The sequence below is a fragment of the Theropithecus gelada genome, chromosome 16 (genome assembly GCF_003255815.1).
Source record: "Theropithecus gelada isolate Dixy chromosome 16, Tgel_1.0, whole genome shotgun sequence".
Taxonomy (NCBI): domain Eukaryota; kingdom Metazoa; phylum Chordata; class Mammalia; order Primates; family Cercopithecidae; genus Theropithecus; species Theropithecus gelada.
Window position 1 is genome coordinate 6,089,508 of NC_037684.1, and position 23,544 is coordinate 6,113,051.

Genomic DNA, 23,544 nt, shown 5'->3' on the forward strand with positions numbered 1-23,544 from the left:
AGGGCAGAGTAACTTGTGCAGAGTGAGCAAGGAAAAGGGTGGAGGGAGATGAAGTCACATGGTGGAGGGCCTTGTAGGTCACAGCAAGACGGGATTTCTTTTGGTAACAATTTATTGAGATATAATTCACATACCATATAATTCACCCATTTAAAGTATGCAGTCAATTGACTTTTAGTATATTCACAGAGAGTACAACTATCACCACAATTCAGTTAAAAACTTTAAACCCCTTATCCCTTAGCTGTAATCCCCTGCCTCACCCCACCACTAGCCCTAGGCAACCAACAACCTGCTTTCTGTCTCTATGGATTTGCCTAACCTGGTTTTTTTCATTTTATTTTATTTTATTATTTTATTTTATTTATTTTTTTAGAGACAGGGTCTTCCTCTGTTGGCCAGGCTGGAGTGCAGTGGTGCAATCATAGCTCACTGCAACCTTAAATTATTGGCCTCAAGCTCTCCTCCTGCTCTGGGCTCTCAAAGCACTGGGATTGCAGATGCATACCACTCCACCCAGCTAATTTTTATTTACTTATTTATTTTTGTAGAGATAGGGTTTTGCTGTGTTGCCTAGGCTGTTCTCAAACTCCTGGCTTCAAGCAATCCTCCGCCTCAGCCTCCCAAAGTACTAGGATTATAGATGTGAGCTGCTGCACCAGGCCCCTATCTGTTTTTTTTTATTATAACCATCTTTGTTGGTATGAAGTCGTATCTCACTGTGGTTTTGATTGGTGTTTCCCACATGGCAAATGATGTTGAGCATCTTTTTAATGTGCTTATTGGCCATTTGTATATCTTATTTGTAGAAATGTCTATTCAGATCCTTTCCCCATATTGGTCGGGCACGGTGGCTCATGCCTGTAATTCCAGCACTTTTGGAGGCCGAAGTGGGTGGATCACGAGGTCAAGAGATCGAGACCGTCCTAGCCAACACAGATCCTTTCCCCATATTTTAATTAGGTTATTTGCCTCTTTATTATTAAATTGTAATAGTTCTTCATATATTCTAGATACAAGTCACTTACACATGTATGATTTGCAAAAATTTGGGCTTTTGGATTTTACTGAGTGAGATGGGAAACAATTGGAGGATTTTGAGCTGAGAAGTGATATTATTTGACTTAAGCTTTTGATTGACTAATTGATTGATTTGAGATGGAGTCTTGCTTTGTCGCCTAGTGCAGAGTGCAGTGGCGCGATCTCGGCTCACTGCAACCTGTGCCTCCCGGGTTCAAGCAATTCTTTGCCTCAGCCTCTCGAGTAGCTGGGATTACAGGCGCCCGCCACTATGCCAAGCTAGTTTTTGTATTTTTAGTACACAGGGTTCCACCATCTTGGCCAGGCTGGTCTTGAATTCTTGACCTCGTGATCCACCCGCCTTACCCTCCCAAAGTGCTGGGATTACAGGCGTGAGCCGCCGCGCCCGGCCTATTTATTTATTTTTTGAGATGGGATTTCACTCTGTCGCTCAGATTGGAGTGCAATGGTGTGATCTCTGCTCACTGTGACCTCCGCCTCCTGGGTTCAAGCGATTCTCTTGCCTCAACCTCCCCAGTAGCTGGGACTACAGGCGTGCACCACCACACCTGGCTAATTTTTGTATTTTTAGTAGAGACAGAGTTTCACCATGTTTACCAGGCTGATTTAGAACTCCTGACCTCATGTGATCTGCCTGCCTCAGCCTCCCAAAATGCTGGGATTACAGGCATGAGCCACTGCGCCCAGCCTGACTTAAGCTTTTTATTTTTTATTTTTTATTATTTTTTTATTTTTTTATTTTTTTTTTGAGACGGAGTCTCGCTCTGTAGCCCAGGCTGGAGTGCAGTGGCCGGATCTCAGCTCACTGCAAGCTCCGCCTCCCGGGTTCATGCCATTCTCCGGCCTCAGCCTCCCGAGTAGCTGGGACTACAGGCGCCCGCCATCTCGCCCGGCTATTTTTTGTATTTCTTAGTAGAGACGGGGTTTCACTGTGTTCGCCAGGATGGTCTCGATCTCCTGACCTCGTGATCCGCCCATCTCGGCCTCCCAAAGTGCTGGGATTACAGGCTTGAGCCACCGCGCCCGGCCGACTTAAGCTTTTTAAAAGCAGCACGCTGGCTGCTGCTAGGGTGAGTAGGAAGGAAGGAGGCCAGAGTGGAGGCAGAGAAATAAGTCAGGAAGCTGTTGCAATAACCCAACATGAAGAAGAGTGGTGGATCTGACCAGGATGGTTAGAAGTGGTCAGATTCTGGATATATTTTGGAAGTAGAGGCAATAGAATTTATTGAAGGATTGGATGTGGGGTGTGAGAGTAAGAGGAATCAAGGATGATTCCCAGATTTTTGCTCTACAAAACTACAGGAATAGATTTGCTATTTACTAAGGTGGCAAAGACTTAGACCCCTAAGGAGATGCTCAAAAGTCTTTTTTATTTTGAGATGCCTATTAGTCATCCAGTAGAGACATGGGGAAAGAAGTTGGATGTATGTTTCCTGAATTCTAAATCCAAGTGACAGAAGTTGGATGTATGATTTGGAGGCTTGGAGAGAGTTTGGAACTGGAGTCGTCAGCATGTAGACTGGTTTAGTAATGGGACTGGCTAGGATCACCTAAGCAGGAAAAAGGTGTTCAAGGACTGAGTATTTCGGTTATTTGTTGCTGAGTAACAAACCATCCTAAAACTTAATGGCTTAAAATATCAATTTACTATTTCTCACAATCCTATGGGTCAGGAATTTGAGCAGGCCTCGGCTGTTCTGGTGTACTCCATGTGGCATCAGCTGGGCTACTCTGCTGCCCTTAGCTGGCCAGAGATCCAAAGCTTTCACTAATGTCTGGTGCCTTGGTGTGCTCTATATGGTTGCTTTCTCTTCCTCATTCAGGAGTCTAGCTCAAGCTTTCTTGTAGTTTGGCTGCTGACTTCCCTAAACAAAAGTAAACGCTACCAGACCTCTGGAAGGCTAACCAGGAGCTGCATTCTATTGGTCAAAGCAAGTCATGCAACAAGCCCTGATTCAAGGGGAGGGGAAATAGATTCAACCTCTTCATGGATAGAGTGTCATGTACACACTGGGAGGGAAAGACTTGGTGAACGCCATCTTTGGAGACCATCTAGCCCATTGAGCCCTGGGGCATTCCAGTATTTAAAGGACAGAAAGATAAGAAGTTTTCAGCAAAGAGAATGTGAAATTGTGGCCAACAAAGTAAGCGAAGGATAAGCTCTGAGCACTTTAGCCTTCACCTTACTCTATTTCCTATATGTAGAATTATTATATATTTCCCCTGTTGCTTTTCTAGGCAGACCAGAGTAATGCTAAAAGGTCTGTTTATGGGGAGGAGAAGGGAGGATGAAGAGAAGTGGGTTAAAGGGTACAAACATATTGTAAGGTGGAAGGAATAAATTTAATATTTGATGCCAGAGTGGGATAACTATACTTAACAAAAATACTCGGGTGACCAACACCCTAAATATCCTGACTTGATCACTACACATTATATACATGTAGCAAAATTTCACATGTACCCCATAAATTTGCACAAATAATAATAAAAAAATCTGTCCAATGTGGCCACAGTCTAGGACCAAGTGAAAAATGTTATGGGATGAAGAATCTTTACCTTACAAGTTAGAGGAAGAATTTTTTCTCAGTCTTCAATGTAAAGCACTGAAGAATGTGGCTTTTTCAACATTTTTGCTGAAATGGTACAAAAGGCAGGAAGAGAAAGCGCTACTGCAGTTAGGAAAGGTCACCAAACCCCAGCAGCTGCTGTGAGCTGGCCTCTCAGACAGGGCCTCATCACTGGTTGAAAAAAGTTGACCTGGTTTTCAGTCCTACACCAGTTCAGTCCAGAATAGTCCAAAAATAGGATAGGCTCCCTGTGTTCTTATTTATTTACTTCCCAGAGTGGATATTTTAAAATCATAAAGGTAACTAATTTTAAGGTAAAACTTTTGGGTAATACAAAAAAGGAAATGAAGTATAAAGAGAGTGAAACTCAAAAAAAAAAAAAAAAAAAAATGCCTGAAGCTCTATACAAAGCACTTAAAAAAGTCTTTGGAGGCCGGGCTCGGTGGCTCACGCCTGTAATCCCAGCACTTTGAGAGACCGAGTCAGTTGGATCAATTGAGGTCCGGAGTTCATGAGCAGCCTGGCCAACATGGTGAAACCCCATCTCTACTAAAAATACAAAGCTTTGCTGGGTGTGGTGGTGCATGTCTGTAATCCCAGCTACTGGAGAAGCTGAGGCACAAGAATTGCTTGAACCTGGGAGGCTGGAGGTTGCGGTGAGCTAAGATTGCGCCACTGCACTCCAGCCTGGGTGAAAGAGCAAGATTCCATCTAAAAAAAAAAAAAAAAAAAAAAAAAAATTGACTGGGCGTGGTGGCTCGCACCTGTAATCCCAGCACTTTGGGAGGTCGAGGTGGGCAGATCACAAGGTCAGGAGATCGAGACCATCTTGGCTAACATGATGAAACCCCGTCTCTACTAAAAATACAAAAAAATTAGCCAGGTACTCTGGAGGCTGAGGCAGGAGAATGGCGTGAACCCGGGAGGCGGAGCTTGCAGCGAGCAGAGATTGCACCACTGCACTCAGCCTGGGTGACAGAGCAAGACTCCGTCTCAAAATAAATAAATAAAAAATAATAATAATAAAAATAAATAAATAAATATATAAACTTTATTTATCAACATAAGCTCCATCAAGGTCAAGACACTTTTATAAGTGATGACACCAGCCATTTAGTCCATCCCCAAGCAATTGAGGGTCCTGGAAATTTAACCATGCCAATGCAGTCTTTTTTACATTTTGTTTTTTCTGCCATTGTTTGAGACAGGGTCTTGCTCTTTCACCAAGGCTGGAGTGCAGTGGTACAATTCTAGCTCACTGCAGCCTCAACCTCCCAGGCTCAAGCGATCCTTCCACCTCAGCCTCCTGAGTAGCTGGGATTTCAGGCACACACCACCATGCCTGGCTAATTTTTGTATTTTTTGGCAGAGACAGGGTTTCGTCATGTTGCCCAGGTTAGTCTTGAACTCCTGAACTCAAGCAATCTAATCTACCAGCCTTAGCCTCCCGAAGTGCTAGGATAACAGACATGAGCCACCATGCCTGGCCTTTTTTGTTTTTTACACTATTAACTGAAGAAAAGTGGGTACCCTTTACAGATTTTTTTTTTTTTTTTTTTTTTTGAGATGGGGTCTCGCTTCGTCACCCAGGCTGGAGTACAGTGGCACAATCTTGGCTTACTGCAACCTTTGCCTCCCAGGTTCAAGTGATTGTCCTGCCTCAGCCTCCCCAGCAGCTGGGATTACAGGCATCCACCACCACGCTGGGCTAATTTTTGTATTTTTAGTAGAGACGGGGTTTCACCACGTTGGCCAGGCTGGACTTGAACTCCTGACCTCAAGTGATTCACCCACCTTGGTCTCCCAGAGTGCTGGGATTATAGGCATGAGCCACCACACTCGGCCGCCTTTACAGATTTTTTAAGACTAGAAAACGAAAAAAAGTTAGAAGAAGCCAAATTTGGACGGTAAGATGGATGCATAATGACTTCCCATTGAAGCTCTCACAAAATTGCCCTGGTTTGATGAGAGAAATGTAGCTGAAGCATTGTCGTAGGGGAGAAGGACTCTCTGGTGAAGCTTTCTCAGATGTTTTTCTGCTGAAGCTTTGGCTAACTTTCTCAAAACACTCTCATAATGAGCAGATGTTATTGTTCTTTGGCCCTCTAGAAAGTCAACAAGCAAAATGCCTTGAGCATCCCCCAGAAAACTGTTGCCATGGCCTTTGTTCTTGACTGGTCTGCTTTTGCTATGACAGGACCACTTCCACCTCTCAGTAACCATTGCTTTGATTGTGCTTTGTCTTCAGGATCATACTGGTAAAGCCATTTTTCATCTCCTGTTACAATTCTTCAAAGAAATGCCTCAGGATCTTGATCTCACTTGTTTAAAATTTCCATTGAAAACTCTGCTCTTGTCTGCAACTGATCTGGGTGCGATGGCATTGGCACCCATTGAGTGGAAAGTTTGTCCAACTTTAATTTTTCAGTCAGAGTTGTGTGAGCTGCACCAATTGAGGTATCTGTGGTGTTAGCTATTGTTTGTGCTGTTAATTTTTGCTTCTCTTCAATTAGGGCATGAACAAGATGATTTTTTTCCTTGCAAATTGATGTAGATGGTCTGCTGCTGCAATTAGGGCATGAACAAGATGATTTTTTTCCTTGCAAATTGATGTAGATGGTCTGCTGCTGCAGGCGCCATCTTCCACATCATCTTGTCCCTCCTTAACAAGTTATCCATTTGTAAACTGCTAATTTCTTTGGGGATTTGTCCCCATAAACTTTTCTGAAAGCATCAGTGATTTCACCATTCTTCCATCCAAGCTTCACCATAAATGTTGATGTTTCTTCTCGCTTCAATTTTAGCAGAATTCACATTGCTCTGAAAGGGACTGTTTTCAAGCTGATGTCTTACGCTTCTTAGTGCCTCAAACGAAATCCCATTCAGACATGTTATAACAAGTTAGTATGAGTTTATTTTGGTGCAAAACAATTTGAAATTCATGCATAGTGTTTTCATACTATGTGTTTTCCATGAACTTTTCTAAGTCCCCTTGTTTAAGAGTATTATATGATCTCATTTATATGAAATTTTAGAACAGGCAAAACTATACTGATAGAAGACAAGTAAGTGGTTATCTGGTGTTGGAATGGGGTAGAGATTCTGTGAAGGGGGATGAGTGAACTATTTTGGGGTGATATTTAGGATGATTAATAATGTTTTATATCTTGATTGTTGTGGTGGATACATGGGTATATACATTTGTCAAAAATCAAACTCTCTCTCTCTCTCTCTCTCTCTCTATATATATATATATATATATATATATATATATTTTTTTTCCCCCGAGACGGAGTCTTGCTCTGTCACCAGGCTAGAGTGCAGTGGAACGATCTTGGCTCACTGCAACCTCTGCCTTCCGGGTTCAAGGATTCTCCTTCCTCAGCCTCACTAGTAGCTGGGACTACAGGCATGTGCCACCACGCCCAGCGAATTTTTGTATTTTTAGTAGAGACAGAGTTTCACCCTGTTGGCCAGGATGGTCTCGATCTCTTAACCTCATGATTCACCCACCTCAGCCTCCCAAAGTGCTGGGATAACAGGTGTGAGCCACTGTACCTGGCTCAAACTATACTCTTTCTTTTTTTTTTTTTTGAGAGGGAGTCTTGCTCTGTCGCCCAGGCTGGAGTACAGTGGCATGATCTTGGCTCACTGCAAGCTCCACTTCCCAGGTTCACGCCATTCTCCTGCCCCAGCCTCCCGAGTGGCTGGGACTACAGGTGCCCGCCACCATGCCCAGCTAATTTTTTGTATTTTTAGTAGAGACGGGGTTTCACTGTGTTAGCCAGGATGGTCTCAATCTCCTGACCTTGTGATCTGCCCACCTCAGCCTCCCAAAATGCTGGGATTCAAACTATATTCTTAATATGAGTACAGTTTATTGTTTCTAAACTACACCTCAGTAAATGTTCATTAAGTGAAAATTAATAATGAGATACAATTCCATGCCTATCATATTGGCAAAAATTTTGTAATCTGGTAGTGTCAAGTGTTGGTGAGTGTATGGGGAAAGGGGAATTATTCTATTTCATTGATGGAAGCAAATATTGGTACAATCACTGTTGAGCCATTCAGCAGAATAATTTGTCAGTCTCTAGTAAGTGAAGATGTATATAACTGTAATCTAGCAATTCCATTTCTAAGCATACACTGTGACCCACAGATACACTCACATATGTGTACCAGGGCACAAACTGACTGCAACATTACTTATAATAGCAAAAAATCAGGAACAATCTCAATGTATCTATTAACAGAAGATAGATTGATAACTTTTGGTATAGTCATTTATAAGAGAAAACTAGACTGCTATATCACAGCACGGGTAGACCTCAAAAATATAATATTGAAAGCAAAAAACAACCTCATTAAAATGGGCAAAAGATGTGTACAGACACTTCTCCCAAGAAGACATACACGTGGCCAACAAGCAAATGAAAAAATGTTCAACATCACTAATCAGAGAAATGTAAGTCAAAACCACACTGAGATACCATTTATACCAGTCAGAATGGCTATTATCAAAAAGTAAAAAAGTAACAGATACTGGTGAGGTGGTAGAGAAAAGGAAATATTTACACACTTGTGGCAGGGATGTAAATTAGTTCAGCCACTGTGGAAAGCAGTTTGGAGATTTCTCAAAGAACTTAAAACAGAACTAACATTTGACCCAGCAATCCCATTACTGGGTATATACCCAAAGCAACAGAAATAATTCTACTATAGGCCAGATGCGGTGGCTCACGCCTGTAATCCTAGCAATTTGGGAGGCAGAGGCCAGTGGATCAGCTGAGGTCAGGAGTTCGAGATCAGCCTGACCAGCATGGAGAAACCCTGTCTCTACTAAAAATACAAAATTAGCCAGGCATGGTGGCACATCTCTGTAATCTCAGTGACTTGGGAGGCTGAGGCAGGAGAATCGCTTGAACCCGGGAGGTGGAGGTTGCAGTGAGCCAAGATCGCTCCATTGTACTCCAGCCTGGGCAACAACAGTGAAACTCCGTCTCAAAAAAAAGAAAGAAAAGAAAAAAGAGATAATTCTACTATAAAGACACATGTACACATATGCTCATCGCAGCACTATTTACAATAACAAAAACATGGAATCAGCCTAGGTGCCCATCAGTGGTGGAGTGGATAATGGAAATGTGGTACATAGAATACTACACAGCCATAAAAAAGAAGGAGATTGGCCGGGCACGGTGGGTCATGCCTGTAATCCCAGCATTTGGGAGACGAGGCAGGTAGATCACAAGGTCAGGAGTTCGAGACCAGCCTGACCAACATGGTCAAACCCCATCTCTATTAAAAATACAAAAATTAGCCAGAGGTGGTGGCACACGCCTATAATCCCAGCTACTCAGGAGGCTGAGGCAGGAGAATGGTTAGAATCTGGGAGGTGGAGGTTGCAATGAGCCGAGATCACGCCTTTGCACTTCAACCCGGGCAACAGAGCGAGACTCTATCTCAAAAATAAATAAAAAGAACGAGATTGGTTAGGGGTGATGGCTCACGCCTGTAATCCCAGCACTTTGGGAGGCTGAGGCGGGCAGATCACCTGAGATCAGGAGTTTGAGACCAGCCTGGCTAACATAGTGAAACCCCGTTTCTACTAAAAATACAAAAAATTAGCTGGATGTGGTGGCACGTGTCTGTAATCCCAGCTACTTGGGAGGCTGAGGCAGGAGAATCCCTTGAACCTGGGAGACAGAGGTTGCAGTGAGCCAAGATCATGCCACTGCACTCCAGCCTGGGCAACAAAAGCGAAACAAAACAAAGATAAAAACAAAGAAAAGAATGAGATCATGTTCTTTGCAGCAACATGGATTGATCTGGAGAATATTATCTTAAGTAACTAACAAAGGGACAGAAAACCAAATGTTCTAACTTATAAACGGAAGCTAAACGTTGAGTACCCATGGACACAAAGAATGATAGACTAGGCGCAGTGGCTCATACCTATGATTCCAGCACTTTGGTAGGCCAAGGCGGGTAGATCACGTGAGGTCAGGAGTTCATGAGCAGTCTGGCCAACATAGCGAAAACCCGTCTCTACTTAAAAATACAAAAATTAGCCAGGTGTGGTGGCTAGAGTGCAGTGGCACAATCTCAGCTCACTGCAACCTCCGCCTCCCAGGTTCAAACCACTCTCTTGCCTCAGTCTCCCGAGTCACTGGGATTGCAGGCGCCTGCCACCATGCCTAGCTAATTTCTGTATTTTTAGCAGAGACAGGGTTTTACGAAGTTGGCCAGGCTGGTCTCGAACTCCTGACCTCGTGATCCACCCACCTTGGTCTCCCAAAGTACTGGGATTACAGGCGTGAGCCACCGCATCCGGCCAGTATCTGTGAATTTTGATATGAGAGCAAGAACATTTAAAACCCGTATATTTACAAATTGATGTTTGTTTGCATGAAGGCCTTGGTGAAAGTTGACCAAAAGTCACCCTGTGGACTGTCAGCATCTTTCTTTCTCTCTCTCTCTTTCAGGGTAAAAACCCCAAAGCTGTCATCAGCATTAAGGACTTGAACGCCACCTTCCAGACAGAGAAGATAGGGCACCCCCACGGGCTGCAGATCACCTACAGGAGAGATGGCCACATCAGGAACCTGTTTGTGTATCATGAAAGTGGGAAGGTGAGACGACTGGAGTTGCCACCTCCACCTCCAGCTCGCACCCCAGGACTCGGCAGGTGCAGCTCACCACCTCCCCTGCTCACTGGTGCTGTGCTCAGCTGCCTCTAGAGATTTTCTGCTACCATTTGCCTTAATCTATAGTCACTTTCCAGTCTGAGACAAAGATATGAGGAGGGCAGGGTGAGATCAGGGAGAGGAACCTGGCAAGTACCATGGCTGTATCTGAACAGTGCACAGCCACCAATGAAAGTCCAGTTACAGAAGTGACTATGCCCAGGAATGCAAAGCCAGGTAGGGCCAGAGGTTATTTTATTTTATTTTATTTTTATCCAAAATGTGTTTATTGAGATGGTTTCCCACTCATCTTGATTCAGAGTGCCTTTAGTGCTGCTTCCTCCTAAAGGAATATCCTTCTGTAAGCCTTGCTTTTCCTCCTGTAGGCTGGCAGAGGACAGTGGAGCAGCCAACACACAAAACTACCGTTTGTGCATGGCTAAAGACCGTGGTGATTTTATAGCATCCTGGGCATTTCACATCCATGAAGTAGGAATTGGGGCTCTGCACCAGGTGTTTCTTCTTGTGTTTCCTCTTCTCCTCTTCTGGGGAGGGATGAAGGAGATCCTTTGCGAGAGGCATGTTCTCATGTGGGTAGGTCGTCACCGCCGGAAAGGCAGGCCAGAGGTTTTGAATACGGAGGAGGAACTGATAGACAGTCAGGCGGCAGTGCGCCCCAGGACGCTGCTTCTCAACATGTGGTCCTGGTCCAACAGCATTGGCACCACCCAGGAGCTTGTTAAAAATAGTCTCAAGGCTGAGCATGGTAGCTTTTGCCTGTAATCCCAGAACTTTGGGAGGCCAAGGCAGGTGGATCACTTGAACCCAGGAGTATGAGACCAGCCTCAACTGGTGGGGAGGGGGCTATAATCCCAGCACTTTGGGAGGCCAAGGTGGGCGGATCATGAGGTCAGGAGATCGAGACCATCCTGGCTAACATGGTGAAACCCAGTCTCTACTAAAAATACAAAAAAATTAGCTGGGCATGGGGGCAGGCGCCTGTAGTCCCAGCTACTCGGGAGGCTGAGGCAGGAGAATGGCAATGAACCCAGGAGATGGAGCTTGCAGTGAGCCGAAATGGCGCCACTGCACTCCAGCCTGGGTGACAGAGCAAGACTCCGCCTCAAAAAAAAAAAAAAAAAAGAAAAAAGAAAAAGAAACTGCATTTTAACAGGATCCCAGGTGAGTCTTGTGCACATTTAAGTTTGAGAAGCACTATTTTTTTTCCTTTGGAGACAGAACTCGCTCTGTTGCCCAGTTTGGAGTGCAGTGGCGCGATTTCGGCTCACTGCAACTTCCACCTTCAGGGTTCAAGTGATCCTCCTGCCTCAGCCTCCCAAGTAGCTGAAATCACACTCAGCTAATTTTTTTTTTTTTTTTTTGTATTTTTAGTAGACACAGGGTTTCACCATGTTGGCCGGGCTGGTCTTGAATTCCTGACCTCAAGTGATCTGCCCACCTTGGCCTCCCAAAGTGCTGGAATTACAGGGGTGACCCACTGAGAAGCACTATTTAATAGTCCAGGAAATCAGCCCAGTCAGAGATGAGCAGGCCAGTATAAGAGAATAAGCTGGGTCAGGTCCTGAGCAGGGTCTCAGGACTAGGCAGGGGACAGAGATGCTAAGTGGGAGTGGATGAAGGTGGGTGCTGACATTTTGTGACCATCTATTAACTCCCCTGGGCACTGCTTTTGGTGATTGCTGTCCATCATTTCTTAATCCTCAAAATAAGCCCCCGTTACTGAGTCATGGACATGTTAGTAACTTGCTCGGGTCACAGCCAGTGGTTCCTGAGCCCTGCACCCACTTTACCCGCCATGTGCCTCTGCTGTAGGGAGGACCCTTGGCAGCAGGAGCCAGGAACCAGATGCAGGGACTAGACCTTCCCAAGGGGCCCTAGCACCACAGCCCTAGCCCCCTCTCCATGCCAACCACTGCCACAAGGACTTTTACTGAGGCACCCAAGGTCTCTGGCACTTAGGATACCCAGCTCCCTCCTATCTACCCAGTATGGTGCCTCTGACAACCTGGGTCTGGCCGTTCTTCTCTTGTGCTTGATGCCCCAGCCTGTCTGTTAGATGGGCATAAATGAGGACTCCAGATTCCTGCCTGCAGGAGTCAGGGGGTGATTTAAAAACTAAGTGGACAGGCATAAGGGGTGAGGAGGGGGCTGTGGCAAACAGGAAAACCTGCTTGGAGGATTGAAACAAACAAAACTTCAGGAGCCAAACAGGTATGCAGGTTGGACTTGGCACCAGGATCACCAGATTGTGACTGGAGAGACCTTCCAATGTGAAGGCCTAGGCATGTCTTTTCTGGGCTGGCCCCATTCCCTTAGTGCCTGACACCTAAGAAGGTTCTTTTTTTTTTTTTTTTTTTTTTTGGAGAAGGAGTCTTGCTCTGTCGCCCAGACTGGAGTGCAGTGGCACAATCTCAGCTCGCTGCAACCTCTGCCTCCCAGGTTCAAGCAATTCTCCAGCCTCAGCCTCTCGAGTAGCTGGGATTACAGGCATGCACCACCATACCTGGCTAATTTTGTATTTTTAGTAGAGATGGGGTTTCACCATGTTGGTCAGGCTGGTCTCAAACTCCTGACCTCAGGTGATCCACCCGCCTCAGCCTCCCAGACTGCTGGGATTACAGGCATGAGTCACCGCACCTGGCCAGAGGGTCCTTAGTGAACCCCAGGACAAGAGAGCACAGACCCCTGGAATCCTAGGCCTGTGTGCTTCGCCTATGAGAGAGAAAGGGAAATGGTTTTATTCCTTTGAAACCATATTCAAATGACTTTCTCAATCATCATATTGTATCAAAGTCACAAACTACCACTATTTGAACAAGCCTTTTAGTCTTCCAATTCCAAATTCCTGGGAGAAGGAATCTGATAAGCCCAGTCCAGCCTCTGTATTGGTCCAGGCCTGGTCCAGCTGCTGTGGTTAAGCAGGGGCAGGATCACAGCAGTAAATGGGGCTGCAACTGGGGTTGGGTGAAGATAGGCGGGGTAGTTCTCACAGAAGCAGGGCTTGGGCTGAGCAAGCACCGAAAATCTATTACAACATCAGAACTAACCTGTGGGAGAAGTAGAATGTTTTACGTAAAAAGTGTGTGTGGGATGGAGTGGGCTAAGCAGAATGTCCCAAGACGAAGGAGCAGTAGGTGTTGGGAGAATTGCATATAGTTTTGCATGGAAGGAGCTCAGACAGCAGTCATAGTAAAGAACTTAAGACTTTTTTTTTTTTTTTTTCCTGTGGGTAGTAGACAGGACTCCAAGTCAGACTGATTAGATTTGTAATTAGAAAATCTGCAGGCCAGGCGTGGTGGCTCACGCCTGTAATCCCAGCACTTTGGGAGGCCGAGGCAGGCGGATCATGAGGTCAGGAGATTGAGACCATCCTGGCTAACACAGTGAAACCCCGTCTCTACTAAAAATACACAAATTAGCTGGACATGGTGGCAGGTGCCTGTAGTCCCAGCTACTCAGGAGGCTGAGGCAGGAGAATGGCATGAACCTGGGAGGCGGAGGTCACAGTGAGCCGAGATCATGCCACTGCACTCCAGCCTGGGCAAGAGTGAGACTCCATCTCAAAAAAAGAAAAAAAAAATCACTCTGGTTGCCATGAGAGGGTCAATTGGAGAACAGCCGATCAAGGCCAGCTAGATACGTGGTTGTCTAGGTGGGAGATGAAGGTGGCCCAGGCTGCTGAGGGACATGTTCTCTCAGAGTGACAGCAGAAGGGACCAAGCCGGCTTTGGCCTAAGTTGCCATAAGCATCCTCATCAGAGGAGCATCCCCAGGCACACCTGCTCCCCACCCAAATGCCAGTCTTTGACATCTGAGGACAACGATTTCCTAGAACCTTTCTCCTTAGAGTGTATTCCACTGACTAGCAGCATCGTATCACCTGAGAGCGTGTTAGGAATGCAGAGTCTTGGGCCCCATTCCAAACCTACTGCATATGCCTCTGCATTTTAACAAGAGCCTCAGGAGATCTTGTACGCATTAGAAGGTGAAAAGCACTGTCTGAGGCCATTGCAGAACTCCTGTGCAGTTCACCCGATCCTTTTCCGGGGCTCTGGGGCTATCCCTGTCAGAGGCTTCCTGTTTGTTCGGGTTAGCCCACGAGGCTCTGACACAGTCCTGCCTGGATGCCCCCGAGCCAAGCTGTGGGGTGTGTGCAGGCGCTGAATACATGCGCCCCACACGCAATGCCCAGCTAGCTTCCCGCCACCAGACGCAGCCTCCCACCCACTCCATCTCACTGCTGTGTGTGTGTCCTGTGCACTTCTCTCGGCAGGAGATAGTGGACTGGTTCAATGCCCTGCGTGCAGCCCGTCTGCAGTATCTAAAATTGGCTTTTCCTGAACTCCCGGAGTCTGAGGTGAGCTAAATGTGGACCCCAATTTCTGAATCTCCTCTCGGCCATCTCCTTCTTTCCTCATCTGTTGACCTCGAAGACACTCAGAAGCCAGACTAGGGCTGGGCATGGTGGCTCACGCCTGTAATCCCAGCACTTTGGGAGGCCGAGGCGGGCGGATCACGAGGTCAGGAGATCGAGACCATCCTGGCTAGCATGGTGAAACCCCATCTCTACTAAAAATACAAAAAAATTAGCTGGATGTGGTGGCGGGCACCTGTAATTCCAGCTACTTGGGAGGCTGAGCCAGGAGAATGGCATGAAACCGGGAGGCGGAGCTTGCAGTGAGCCGAGATGGCGCCACTACACTCCAGCCTGGGTGACAGAGCAAGACTCCGTGTCAAAAAAAAAAAAAAGAAACCAAAGAAGCCAGACTAGGTTTGTTTGCAGGTAAGACCTCGAGGTTGAGGGCTGGGTAGCTCAGAGGGAAACCGAAGGCATTCTCCAGGGGAGCCTGGGGGGTTACAGCTTCACATATGACAAAGCAACCTCCCAAAAGCAGGTCAGTTTCTCGCCTTCAGAGGAGTGTCAAGGGGCTCAGCATTTGGTCATCTCTTTCTGACTCCTTCTCCCTCTAAAATGTACAAATGATCCCTAACATACTGCTTACAGAGTGCTTTGAGCCTGTTTTGTCTTGTGAAATGGCAGCCGGGCAGGGGTGATTATTTCCATTTCACTGATGTGATACACAGTCCCAGGAAGGGCAGGTGAATAACCAAAGGTGCGCTTCCCTTTGTAACATCCCCGCTTTGCCCTGTGATGCTCTGGGCTTGGGAAAGCCTGGGATCCTCCCCATTACAATTGCAACAGGAGCAGGTATGCCCTTCGTGGCCAACATGATGGGGAGCCGAGAACCTCATTTTGGTTGTCTCCAGACTTCTGGGGCCTTCATCTCCCTATTTCAGGCTGGGCCAGGGAGGCCCGCATGGTGTGGGGCAGAGGATGCTGCCTTGAGCCAGGAAGCCTGGGCTCTCAGGGGTGCTCTATTGCTCACTTTCTGTGTGACGCCTGCAGGTCCTGGCACCTCTCTGAGCTTCTGTTTCCAGATTGGTAAGATGGCAGTTAGTCCAGGTCATCTTCAGGGTCCCTTCCAGCTCTGAGATTCTGTACTCTGGTCCTCTTCAAGAGGCTCCCCTGTAAGAGGATTTTATAAGTGATGGGGGTGGAAAACCATTTTAATGCTGGGATTTTCTTAATCTCAACCGTTAGAGCTTCCTTTTTTTTTTTTTTTTTTTTTTTTTGAGATGGAGTCTCGCTGTGTCGCCCAGGCTGGAGTGCAGTGGCACGATCTCCGCTCACTGCAAGCTCCACCGCCTCCCGGGTTCCTGCCATTCTCCTGCCTCAGCCTCCCTAGAAGCTGGGACTACAGGCACCCACCATCACGCCCGGCTAATTTTTTTGTATTTTTAGTAGAGATGGGGTTTCACCGTGTTCGCTAGGATGGTCTCGATCTCCTGACCTCATGATCTGCCCGCCTCGGCCTCCCAAAGTGCTGGGATTACAGGCATGAGCCACCACGCCCAGCCTAGAGCGTCCTTGAAAGCCTAAATGCTCCTTAATTCCAAGGTTTGTAGGGAGCCAGTTGTCTGGAATAGGGTCCCCTCCAGGCCCAAGGATATGCTGAGATGGCAGCTGTCTGGGAGCAATTCCAGTAAGGCCCGAGTCAGAGCCCTTGAGTCAGTCTGCTGAGTTTGCACCCAGAACTGGTTAATGCTGGCTCCCATGGGTGGGGAGTAGAGGGTGCTGACTGCTGACTATGAGGAAGGAGGACAAAGTGCAGATGCTCAGCCTTATTTAATCTGGGCAAGTTGCCCATCTTTGCTGACATGTGTAAAGGAAATTGCTCTTCGGTCAACATCCTCAATGTTCCCCTGCCGCTCTCATCCACTGTCAGTACCCGATATCCATCCCGTGTCTTTCTTCCCATTTAATGTCTGTGTATGGTATGAGGTTCTGAATAATCACCAGGCCTGGCTCAGGCTTTAGGATCCACATGTTGGAAATCCAGGGCATCCCAGTGGGGTCTGTGGTCCTGTAATAAGTGCATGTGGTCTTTTGGACTTCAGAGAAAGTAGGTATTGTTGCCATAGTGACAGATGATCCAGCCCAGAGAGGTGAGGTGACTTGCCTAGGTGATAGTACCTACTTTCTAGGGCTGTTGTGAGACTCCAGCGAGCCAAGCATCTGAAGTACAGGAAGCAGTGCTCCAGCCATGTGATTTTCCTTTTTCTCCCAATGGTTTCCCTAGGCCTCTGCTTGCTCTGTGCTGACTCAAATTCAGAATATTGAGCAGTTCGGGACTCCATCTGTTTTCTCCAAATGGAAGAATTAAAGCCTAGTGAATGTATTTTAGGATGAGGGGAGTAGTACAGTTTATATTTTCTTTCTTATATTTAAAAAATTTTTTTATTTTTTGTAGAGATGGTATCTCACTTATGTTGCCCGGGCTGGTCTCGAACTTCTGGCCTCAAGCAATCCTCCTACCTTGGCCTCCCAAAGTGCTGGGACTACAGGTGTGAGCCACTGCATCTGACCTATATTTTCATTTTTGGCTCACAACTTTCCCCCTTTTAAACTTCCCGTAGCTGTTCCCCAGAGCTCACTTCCCCTGTGCCTCTGCCCTGGGCCCTGGAGCTCTGGAGAAGCCTCTCTGTTCTTTGAAGCCTGGACTGTCATTTGAAGCTCTAGACTTTCCAGGTTGATGCCTGGGAGCATAGGAGGCCATCATCAACCCCTGGAAACATCTCTGAGTATAGGCTGACAGGCTGGAAGGGATTCTGGGGATCACATGATCCAGGTTGTTTATCACACAGGGGAGACATAAGGCCTCATAAGACAGAAGGTCTTACAAAGGTAATGCAGCTGGTGGAGGCCAGAACTGGAGTTAGAACCAGGTCTCCCGACTTCTGCTTCAGAACTTTCTCTGTCCACTCTGGCATCATTTTCTTTTCTTTCTTTTTTTCTTTTTCTTTTTTTTTTTTGAGACGGAGTCTCCCTCTGTCACCCAGACTGGAGTGCAGTGGCACCATCTCAGCTCACAGCAACCTCTGCCTCCCCGGTTCAAGGGATCCTTTTGCCTCAGCCTACTGAGTAGCTGGGATTACAAGTGCACACCACCATGCCCAGCTAATTTTTGTATTTATAGTAGAGATGGGGTTTCACCATGTTGGCCAGGCTAGTCTCAAACTCCTGGCTTCAAGTGATCCACCTGCCTGGGCCTCCCAAAGTGCTGGGATTACAGACGTGAGCCACCGCGCCTGGCCTCTCGCATCATTTTCTTGTTGCTCTGTGTCAGAACTCTGACCAATGACCACGCCTTTCCCAAGGTCCTGCTCAGAGGGCCCTGGCATGTTTATACTTTAGCACCCTAGTGTAGTGGTAGGAGTACAGTCTAGTGTCATCGGCCCTGGGCATGAATCTCAGCTCTTCGCGCTACCAGTGCTGTGACTTTAGGAAAATCCCCAGCCCCTTCTCTGTGGCCTGGTTTCTTCAGATGTGTAATGAGGCTGGTGATACCCACCTCGCAGGGTGATTGAGAATTGCAACCGGGGCCTGACGCAAAGTGGACCCTCAGAACATGTTCCCTGACACCAAGAGGGTCTCTGCAGAGCCTTGCCTATGTCCTGGGGTTACTGAAGGAGTCCTTAAACCAAAACTTGGCCATGCCACTAAGTTCTGCAAACATCTGGGGTGCTGTCGACTGGCTCTGTGAAATATTAATATTATGTCCATTGCACTTTCCAAATATAATACCATGAGCCATGAGCATACATCCTTCCCCATTTCAAACTTCCCCTTTGTCGGGAGCCAGGCGGGAACCTGGAACTCTGGGGTGTGAGTTGGGGGTCAGTGTCTGTCTCTCTTCCACAGCTCGTGCCATTCCTCACCAGGAACTACCTCAAACAAGGCTTCATGGAAAAGACTGGGCCAAAGGTACCTTCTACCACTCCCTGGGGGACTTATGTGGCTTAATGTACACAAAAGGTTTAATGTGTTTATGGGATGACGGTTAAGAGAACAGTGAAAGGTGTTAGGCCAAGTTTGTCCAACCAACAGCCCATGGGCTGCATGCTGCCCAGGACAGCTTGGAATGAGGCCCAACACAACTTCGTAAACTTTCTTTTTTTAATTTTTTTTGAGACAGAGTCTTGCACTGTCACCCAGAGGTGTGCAGTGGTATGATCTTGGCTCACTGCAACCTCCACCTCCCGGATTCAAGCGATTCTCCTGCCTCAGACTCCTGAGTAGCTGGGATTACAGGTGCCCACCGCCATGACTGGCTAATTTTTGTAATTTTAGTAGAGACGGGATTTCACCATGTTGGCCAGGCTGGTCTCGAACTCCCGACCTCAAGCGATCTGCCCACCTCAGCCTCCCAAAGTGCTGGGATTACAGGCGTGAGTCACCACGCCCAGCCAAATTCGTGAACTTTCTTAAAACATTATGAGATATTTTTGCGATTTTTTAATTTTAAGCTCACCAGCTATCATTAGTTGAGTGTATTTTATGTGTGGCCCAAGACAATTCTTCCAATGTGGCCCAGGGAAGGCAAAAGATTGGATACCCCTGTGTTAGGCAATCGTGAAAGCAAGCCTTGGGCAGGCGGAAAAAGCAGTCAAAGCGTTATTTTCAGAGAGGCGCAGCCCCTCCGCGTGGTTCTTGTTGCCGGGCTTTCTCTCCCTGACCTAGGTTAGAATTTGGCCAAGGCCAGCACTTTCAGCCTTGCCAAGCAGTAGCCACTTCTGATTTTCCCCAACTTCCTTTTTCTCCGGCTTCTTTGTCCACCGCCTGAGAAAGAGGAAAGTGCCTCTTCCAAGTCAAGGCAGCACCTGGAGGCAGCAGGGTGAAGCTGGTAGAGGGTATGGTGGGGTTGGAAGGGTAATGGGCAGAACCTTCAATGCCTGAGGGCTCCTGTCCAGGCCCCAGGGAGAAGCACTAGGATGTCTGACTGAGGAGGCTGGGCTGGAGAACCAGTGGGACTGGCCAGCTCCCTTGGTCTGGCCTGGGCTGGCCCCTGATCTCTATCCTCAGAAACTGACTTGGTCATCCATGGTAAGAGGTTCCCTCTTTTGCAGCAGAGAGAACCTTTCAAGAAAAGGTGGTTTGCCCTGGATTGCCATGAGCGGAGGCTGCTCTATTACAAGAACCCACTGGTAAGAGCCACTCCTGCTCCCTCCCCAGGGCTTCCTCAGACAGAACTGGGTAGTGCTTGTCTGAAACTATGTGAAAGCTATGGATAAACACATCTCCCAGAGCCCCAGAGCTAGAGAAACCCTGAGAGGAAAACTTCTACCCCTTGTTTTTGTTGCTCTTGAAGTAATCTCCTGTGGCATGAAGCTTCTTTCCCCTCGCTTTCAGGAAGTCCATTATGAGTATCCAAAATGCTGCCCGTGGTGGTCAAATGAGGTGTATTTCTTCCTCTAGTCTCCAGGGCTCACTTCTAACCAAGAGGCCGTGATGTGTACTGGTTAGGAGTGTGGTGGACTCTAGAACCTGGCTGTCTGGGCTCTGGTCTCAGCCCTGCTACTTGTAGTAGTGTTGCCTTGAGCCGAGTACTTAGCTCTCTGTGCCTTAGTTTCCTCCTCTGAAAAACAGGCTTAATAAGAATGCCTTCCCCAGAGGTTGCCATGATGGCTATTTAAGTTACTATAAAGCATTGTAATTCCTGATGCTGATTTTAATAGGTGCTCCATAAATGTTAGGTATCACTTATTTATTTTTTTAGAGACAGAGTCTCTCTCTGTCACCCAGGCTGGAATGCAGTGGCACAATCACAGCTCATTGCAACCTTGAACTTCTGGGCCCAAGTTATCTTCCTGCCTCAGCCTCCTGAGTAGCTCAGAATACAGGCATGCACCACCATGCCCAGCTAATTAAAAAAAAAAAAAAAAAAAGTAGGGCTGGGTGCTCTGGCTCTTGCCTGTAATCCCAGTACTTTGGGAGGCTGAGGCAGGAGGATCACTTGAGCCCAGAAGTTCGAGACCAGCCTGCGCAATATAATGAGATCCCATCTCTACAAGAAACTTAAGGACGGGCATGGTGGCTCACGTCTGTAAACCCAGCACTTTGGGAGGCCGAGGCTGGTGGATCACGAGGTCAGGAGTTCAAGACCAGCCTGACCAACATGGTGAAACCCCGTCTCTACTAAAAATACAAAAATTAGTCGGACATGGTGGTGCGTGCCTGTAATCCCGGTTACTCAGGAGGCTGAGGCAGGAGAATCACTTGAACCTGGAGGCAGAGGGTACAGTGAGCCGAGATCACGCCGTTGCACTCCAGCCTGGGCGCAGAGTGAGACTCCGTCTCAAAAAAAAAAAAACAAAAGAAAAAGAAAAGGAAAGAATCTTAAAAATTAGCCAGGTGTGGTGGCACATGCCTGTAGTCCTAGCTGCTTGGGAGGCTAAGGTGGGAGGATCGCCTGAGCCTGGGAGGTTGAGGCTGGGATGAACCATGATTGTGCCACTGCACTTCCAGCCTGGGTGACAGAGTGAGACCCTGTCTCCAAAAACAATTCATAATAATAATTAATAAATTTTTTTTGCAGAGAAGGGGTCTCACTATATTGCCCAGGTTGGTCTCATATTCCTGGCCTCAAACAATTCTCTGCCTTGGCTTCCCAAAGTGCTAGGATTATAGGCATGAACTATCAGGCCCACCCTCAGTATCTTTTCAACAGATGACGTGTATGATTTATCTTAGGGTTTTGATCTTTCAAATTCTGGGTCCCACTCAGCAGAAATCCCAGCAGGGACCTCATACCCCCTTCCCAAAATAGAGCTTGGAGGCTGTCAGGGCTGCAGGGCCCCTCTGCCCTGGGGGCACCCTCTGATGACCCTGTACCCTCCATTTTCAGGATGCCTTCGAGCAGGGCCAGGTTTTTCTGGGGAACAAGGAGCAGGGATATGAAGTCTATGAAGACCTGCCCAAGGGCATCCGAGGAAGTCGCTGGAAAGCCGGACTCACCATTGTCACCCCAGAGCGGAGATATGTCCTCACTTGCCCCAACGAGAAGGAGCAGCAGGAATGGCTGGAAAGTTTGCGGGGTGTCCTGTCCAGCCCCTTGACGCTCCTCAACCGCCTCAGTAAGAAGCAGGAACTGAAGGGTGTTCTTTTGGCCAAGGGCAGAGGGCAGAAAGGTGCTTTTTCACTTAGGTTCAGCCGTGATGCCACAAAAGATTCCTGATTCCTGACTATGCTCTTTTCACTGTCTTCTCTTCCTGAGAAAGAAAAGCACAGACATACCATTATTGCCAAAAAGTCTACTCTGTCCACCCTGGGTTCCCGTAACAGAGCCCTTCCCCAGGAGCTTTTAGAGGAGTTTGGCCCTGGCAGAACCCCCGGGTACTGTCTGTACCCCTCGCAGTGTGGGGGCTGAGCAGCTTCTCTTTCCCTCCACCCTCCTCTATGCTGATCCTTTTTCTCGTGAGAAAACCCTGGCCTGTTATTATTAGCTAAGGTCACACCCGCTGGGCAGCTCCTGGGATTTTTGGATTCCTCCCCACTCCAGAGGGAAGGCTATTTCTAGTGGCTTCTTTTCTCTGAGTCCTCCCTTCTGTCTGCCTGTCTCCTGCTCCTCTTTACCAGTAGGCCTTCCTCAGTGCTGACAGCCCTGTGAAAAAGGAGGAGACATGCCGAGCTCCGGCAGGAAACTGCTGGCCCAGGGCCTGGCTTCTGGGGCACAAAGGAGAATTTCTGTGTTTGGAAAAGTACAGACTGAGCAGGTGACCCCCGCACAGCCCCTTAGGGGAAACACTTGTGCCCTTTGAGTCTGACCGATATAAACACAGACTCTCTTGACTGTCCCACAAAGGCCAAAGCCAGAGAACCTCAGAAAGGGACTTGCAAATTGTGAGTGAGGCATATCAGCTGGGCTTTCTTTTCTCTGTGGGCTGCCATTTATGAGTCTCTTGGTTTCTCTCTGTCTCTGTCCCTCCACTTTTCTCTCCTTTGCTGGTGTGTGCATCCCCTCTGATGCCCTGGCCCTTACTCCTTCATTCTGTTTTTTATTCAGAGGCTCCCTCTGTCTTCGTGTTATTTTTTTTAAATTTTCTTTTTTCGAGACGGGATCTTGCACTGTCACCCAAGCTGAAGTGCAGTGGTGCGATCTCAGCTCACTGCAATCTCCTCTTCCTGGGCTCAGGCAATCCTCTCACCTCAGCCTCCCAAGTAGCTGGGACTACAGGCTCGTGACACCACATCCAGCTAATTTATTTTGTATTTTTGGTAGAGACAGAGTTTCACCATGTTGCCCAGGCTGGTCTCGAACTCCTGAGCTCAAGTGATCCACCTGCCTCGGCCTCCCAAAGTGCTGGGATTACAGGCATGAGCCACTGCACCTGGCCATGGCTCCCTCTGTCTTTGTACACCTGTCCCTTTGCTGTCCCTCTCCTCCACAGAACAGCATTGGCATGGCCACCTCCCTCAGCCCTCTTCATTTCCCTTGTAGCTGCATCAACAGAGAGTGGCCACAGCAGCAGGTGACCCATTAACTGAGGGACTGGCTGCCACTGAACACCTGGAGCGCCTTGTAGGAAGGAGAAGTTCGCACCTCGACCCTGGCTGCCCACCATCAGTGCCCCGCAGTCAGCAGCCATCCCTGGCAGTGAACTCTGCCAGGACTGAAGCTGTGGCTTTATCCATCAGCTCCCTGAGCCTTCCCCCCAACACACCCCAGGGATCTGAGGATCTGGTACATAAACGAACATCTATCCCCTCCTCCCCCATATACACCCAGGCTTGAAATGCCCTACAGGCCCAGAACTTTCTCACATCTGGAATGGAGGCATTGCAATGAAAAGGCACCCACAGCATCATGCAAGTGGCATCTTGT

At 47.6% G+C, this 23,544-nt stretch overlaps 2 protein-coding genes across 4 annotated transcripts in view; one reads left to right on the forward strand and one right to left on the reverse strand.

Annotated features, from left to right (window-relative positions):
* The window catches only part of ADAP2 (ArfGAP with dual PH domains 2), a 37,762-nt gene extending 14,218 nt beyond the window's left edge, over positions 1–23,544 (forward strand). The window contains exons 6-11 of one of the 3 annotated variants that reach the window (XM_025363257.1): positions 10,100–10,246; positions 14,595–14,678; positions 18,585–18,647; positions 19,790–19,867; positions 21,568–21,796; positions 23,161–23,544. In XM_025363257.1, the coding sequence (XP_025219042.1) occupies positions 10,100–10,246; positions 14,595–14,678; positions 18,585–18,647; positions 19,790–19,867; positions 21,568–21,796; positions 23,161–23,195 (636 nt within the window). In that variant the 3' untranslated portion in view covers positions 23,196–23,544. The remainder of the gene's footprint in view (positions 1–10,099; positions 10,247–14,594; positions 14,679–18,584; positions 18,648–19,789; positions 19,868–21,567; positions 21,797–23,160) is intronic. The other 2 variants (XM_025363258.1, XM_025363259.1) reach the window with 2 other exon arrangements.
* LOC112610010 (40S ribosomal protein S27-like) lies at positions 10,569–10,917 on the reverse strand. Its single transcript, XM_025363261.1, has one exon. The coding sequence runs from the start codon at positions 10,880–10,882 to the stop codon at positions 10,628–10,630; it is 255 nt and encodes an 84-aa protein (XP_025219046.1). The 5' UTR covers positions 10,883–10,917; the 3' UTR covers positions 10,569–10,627.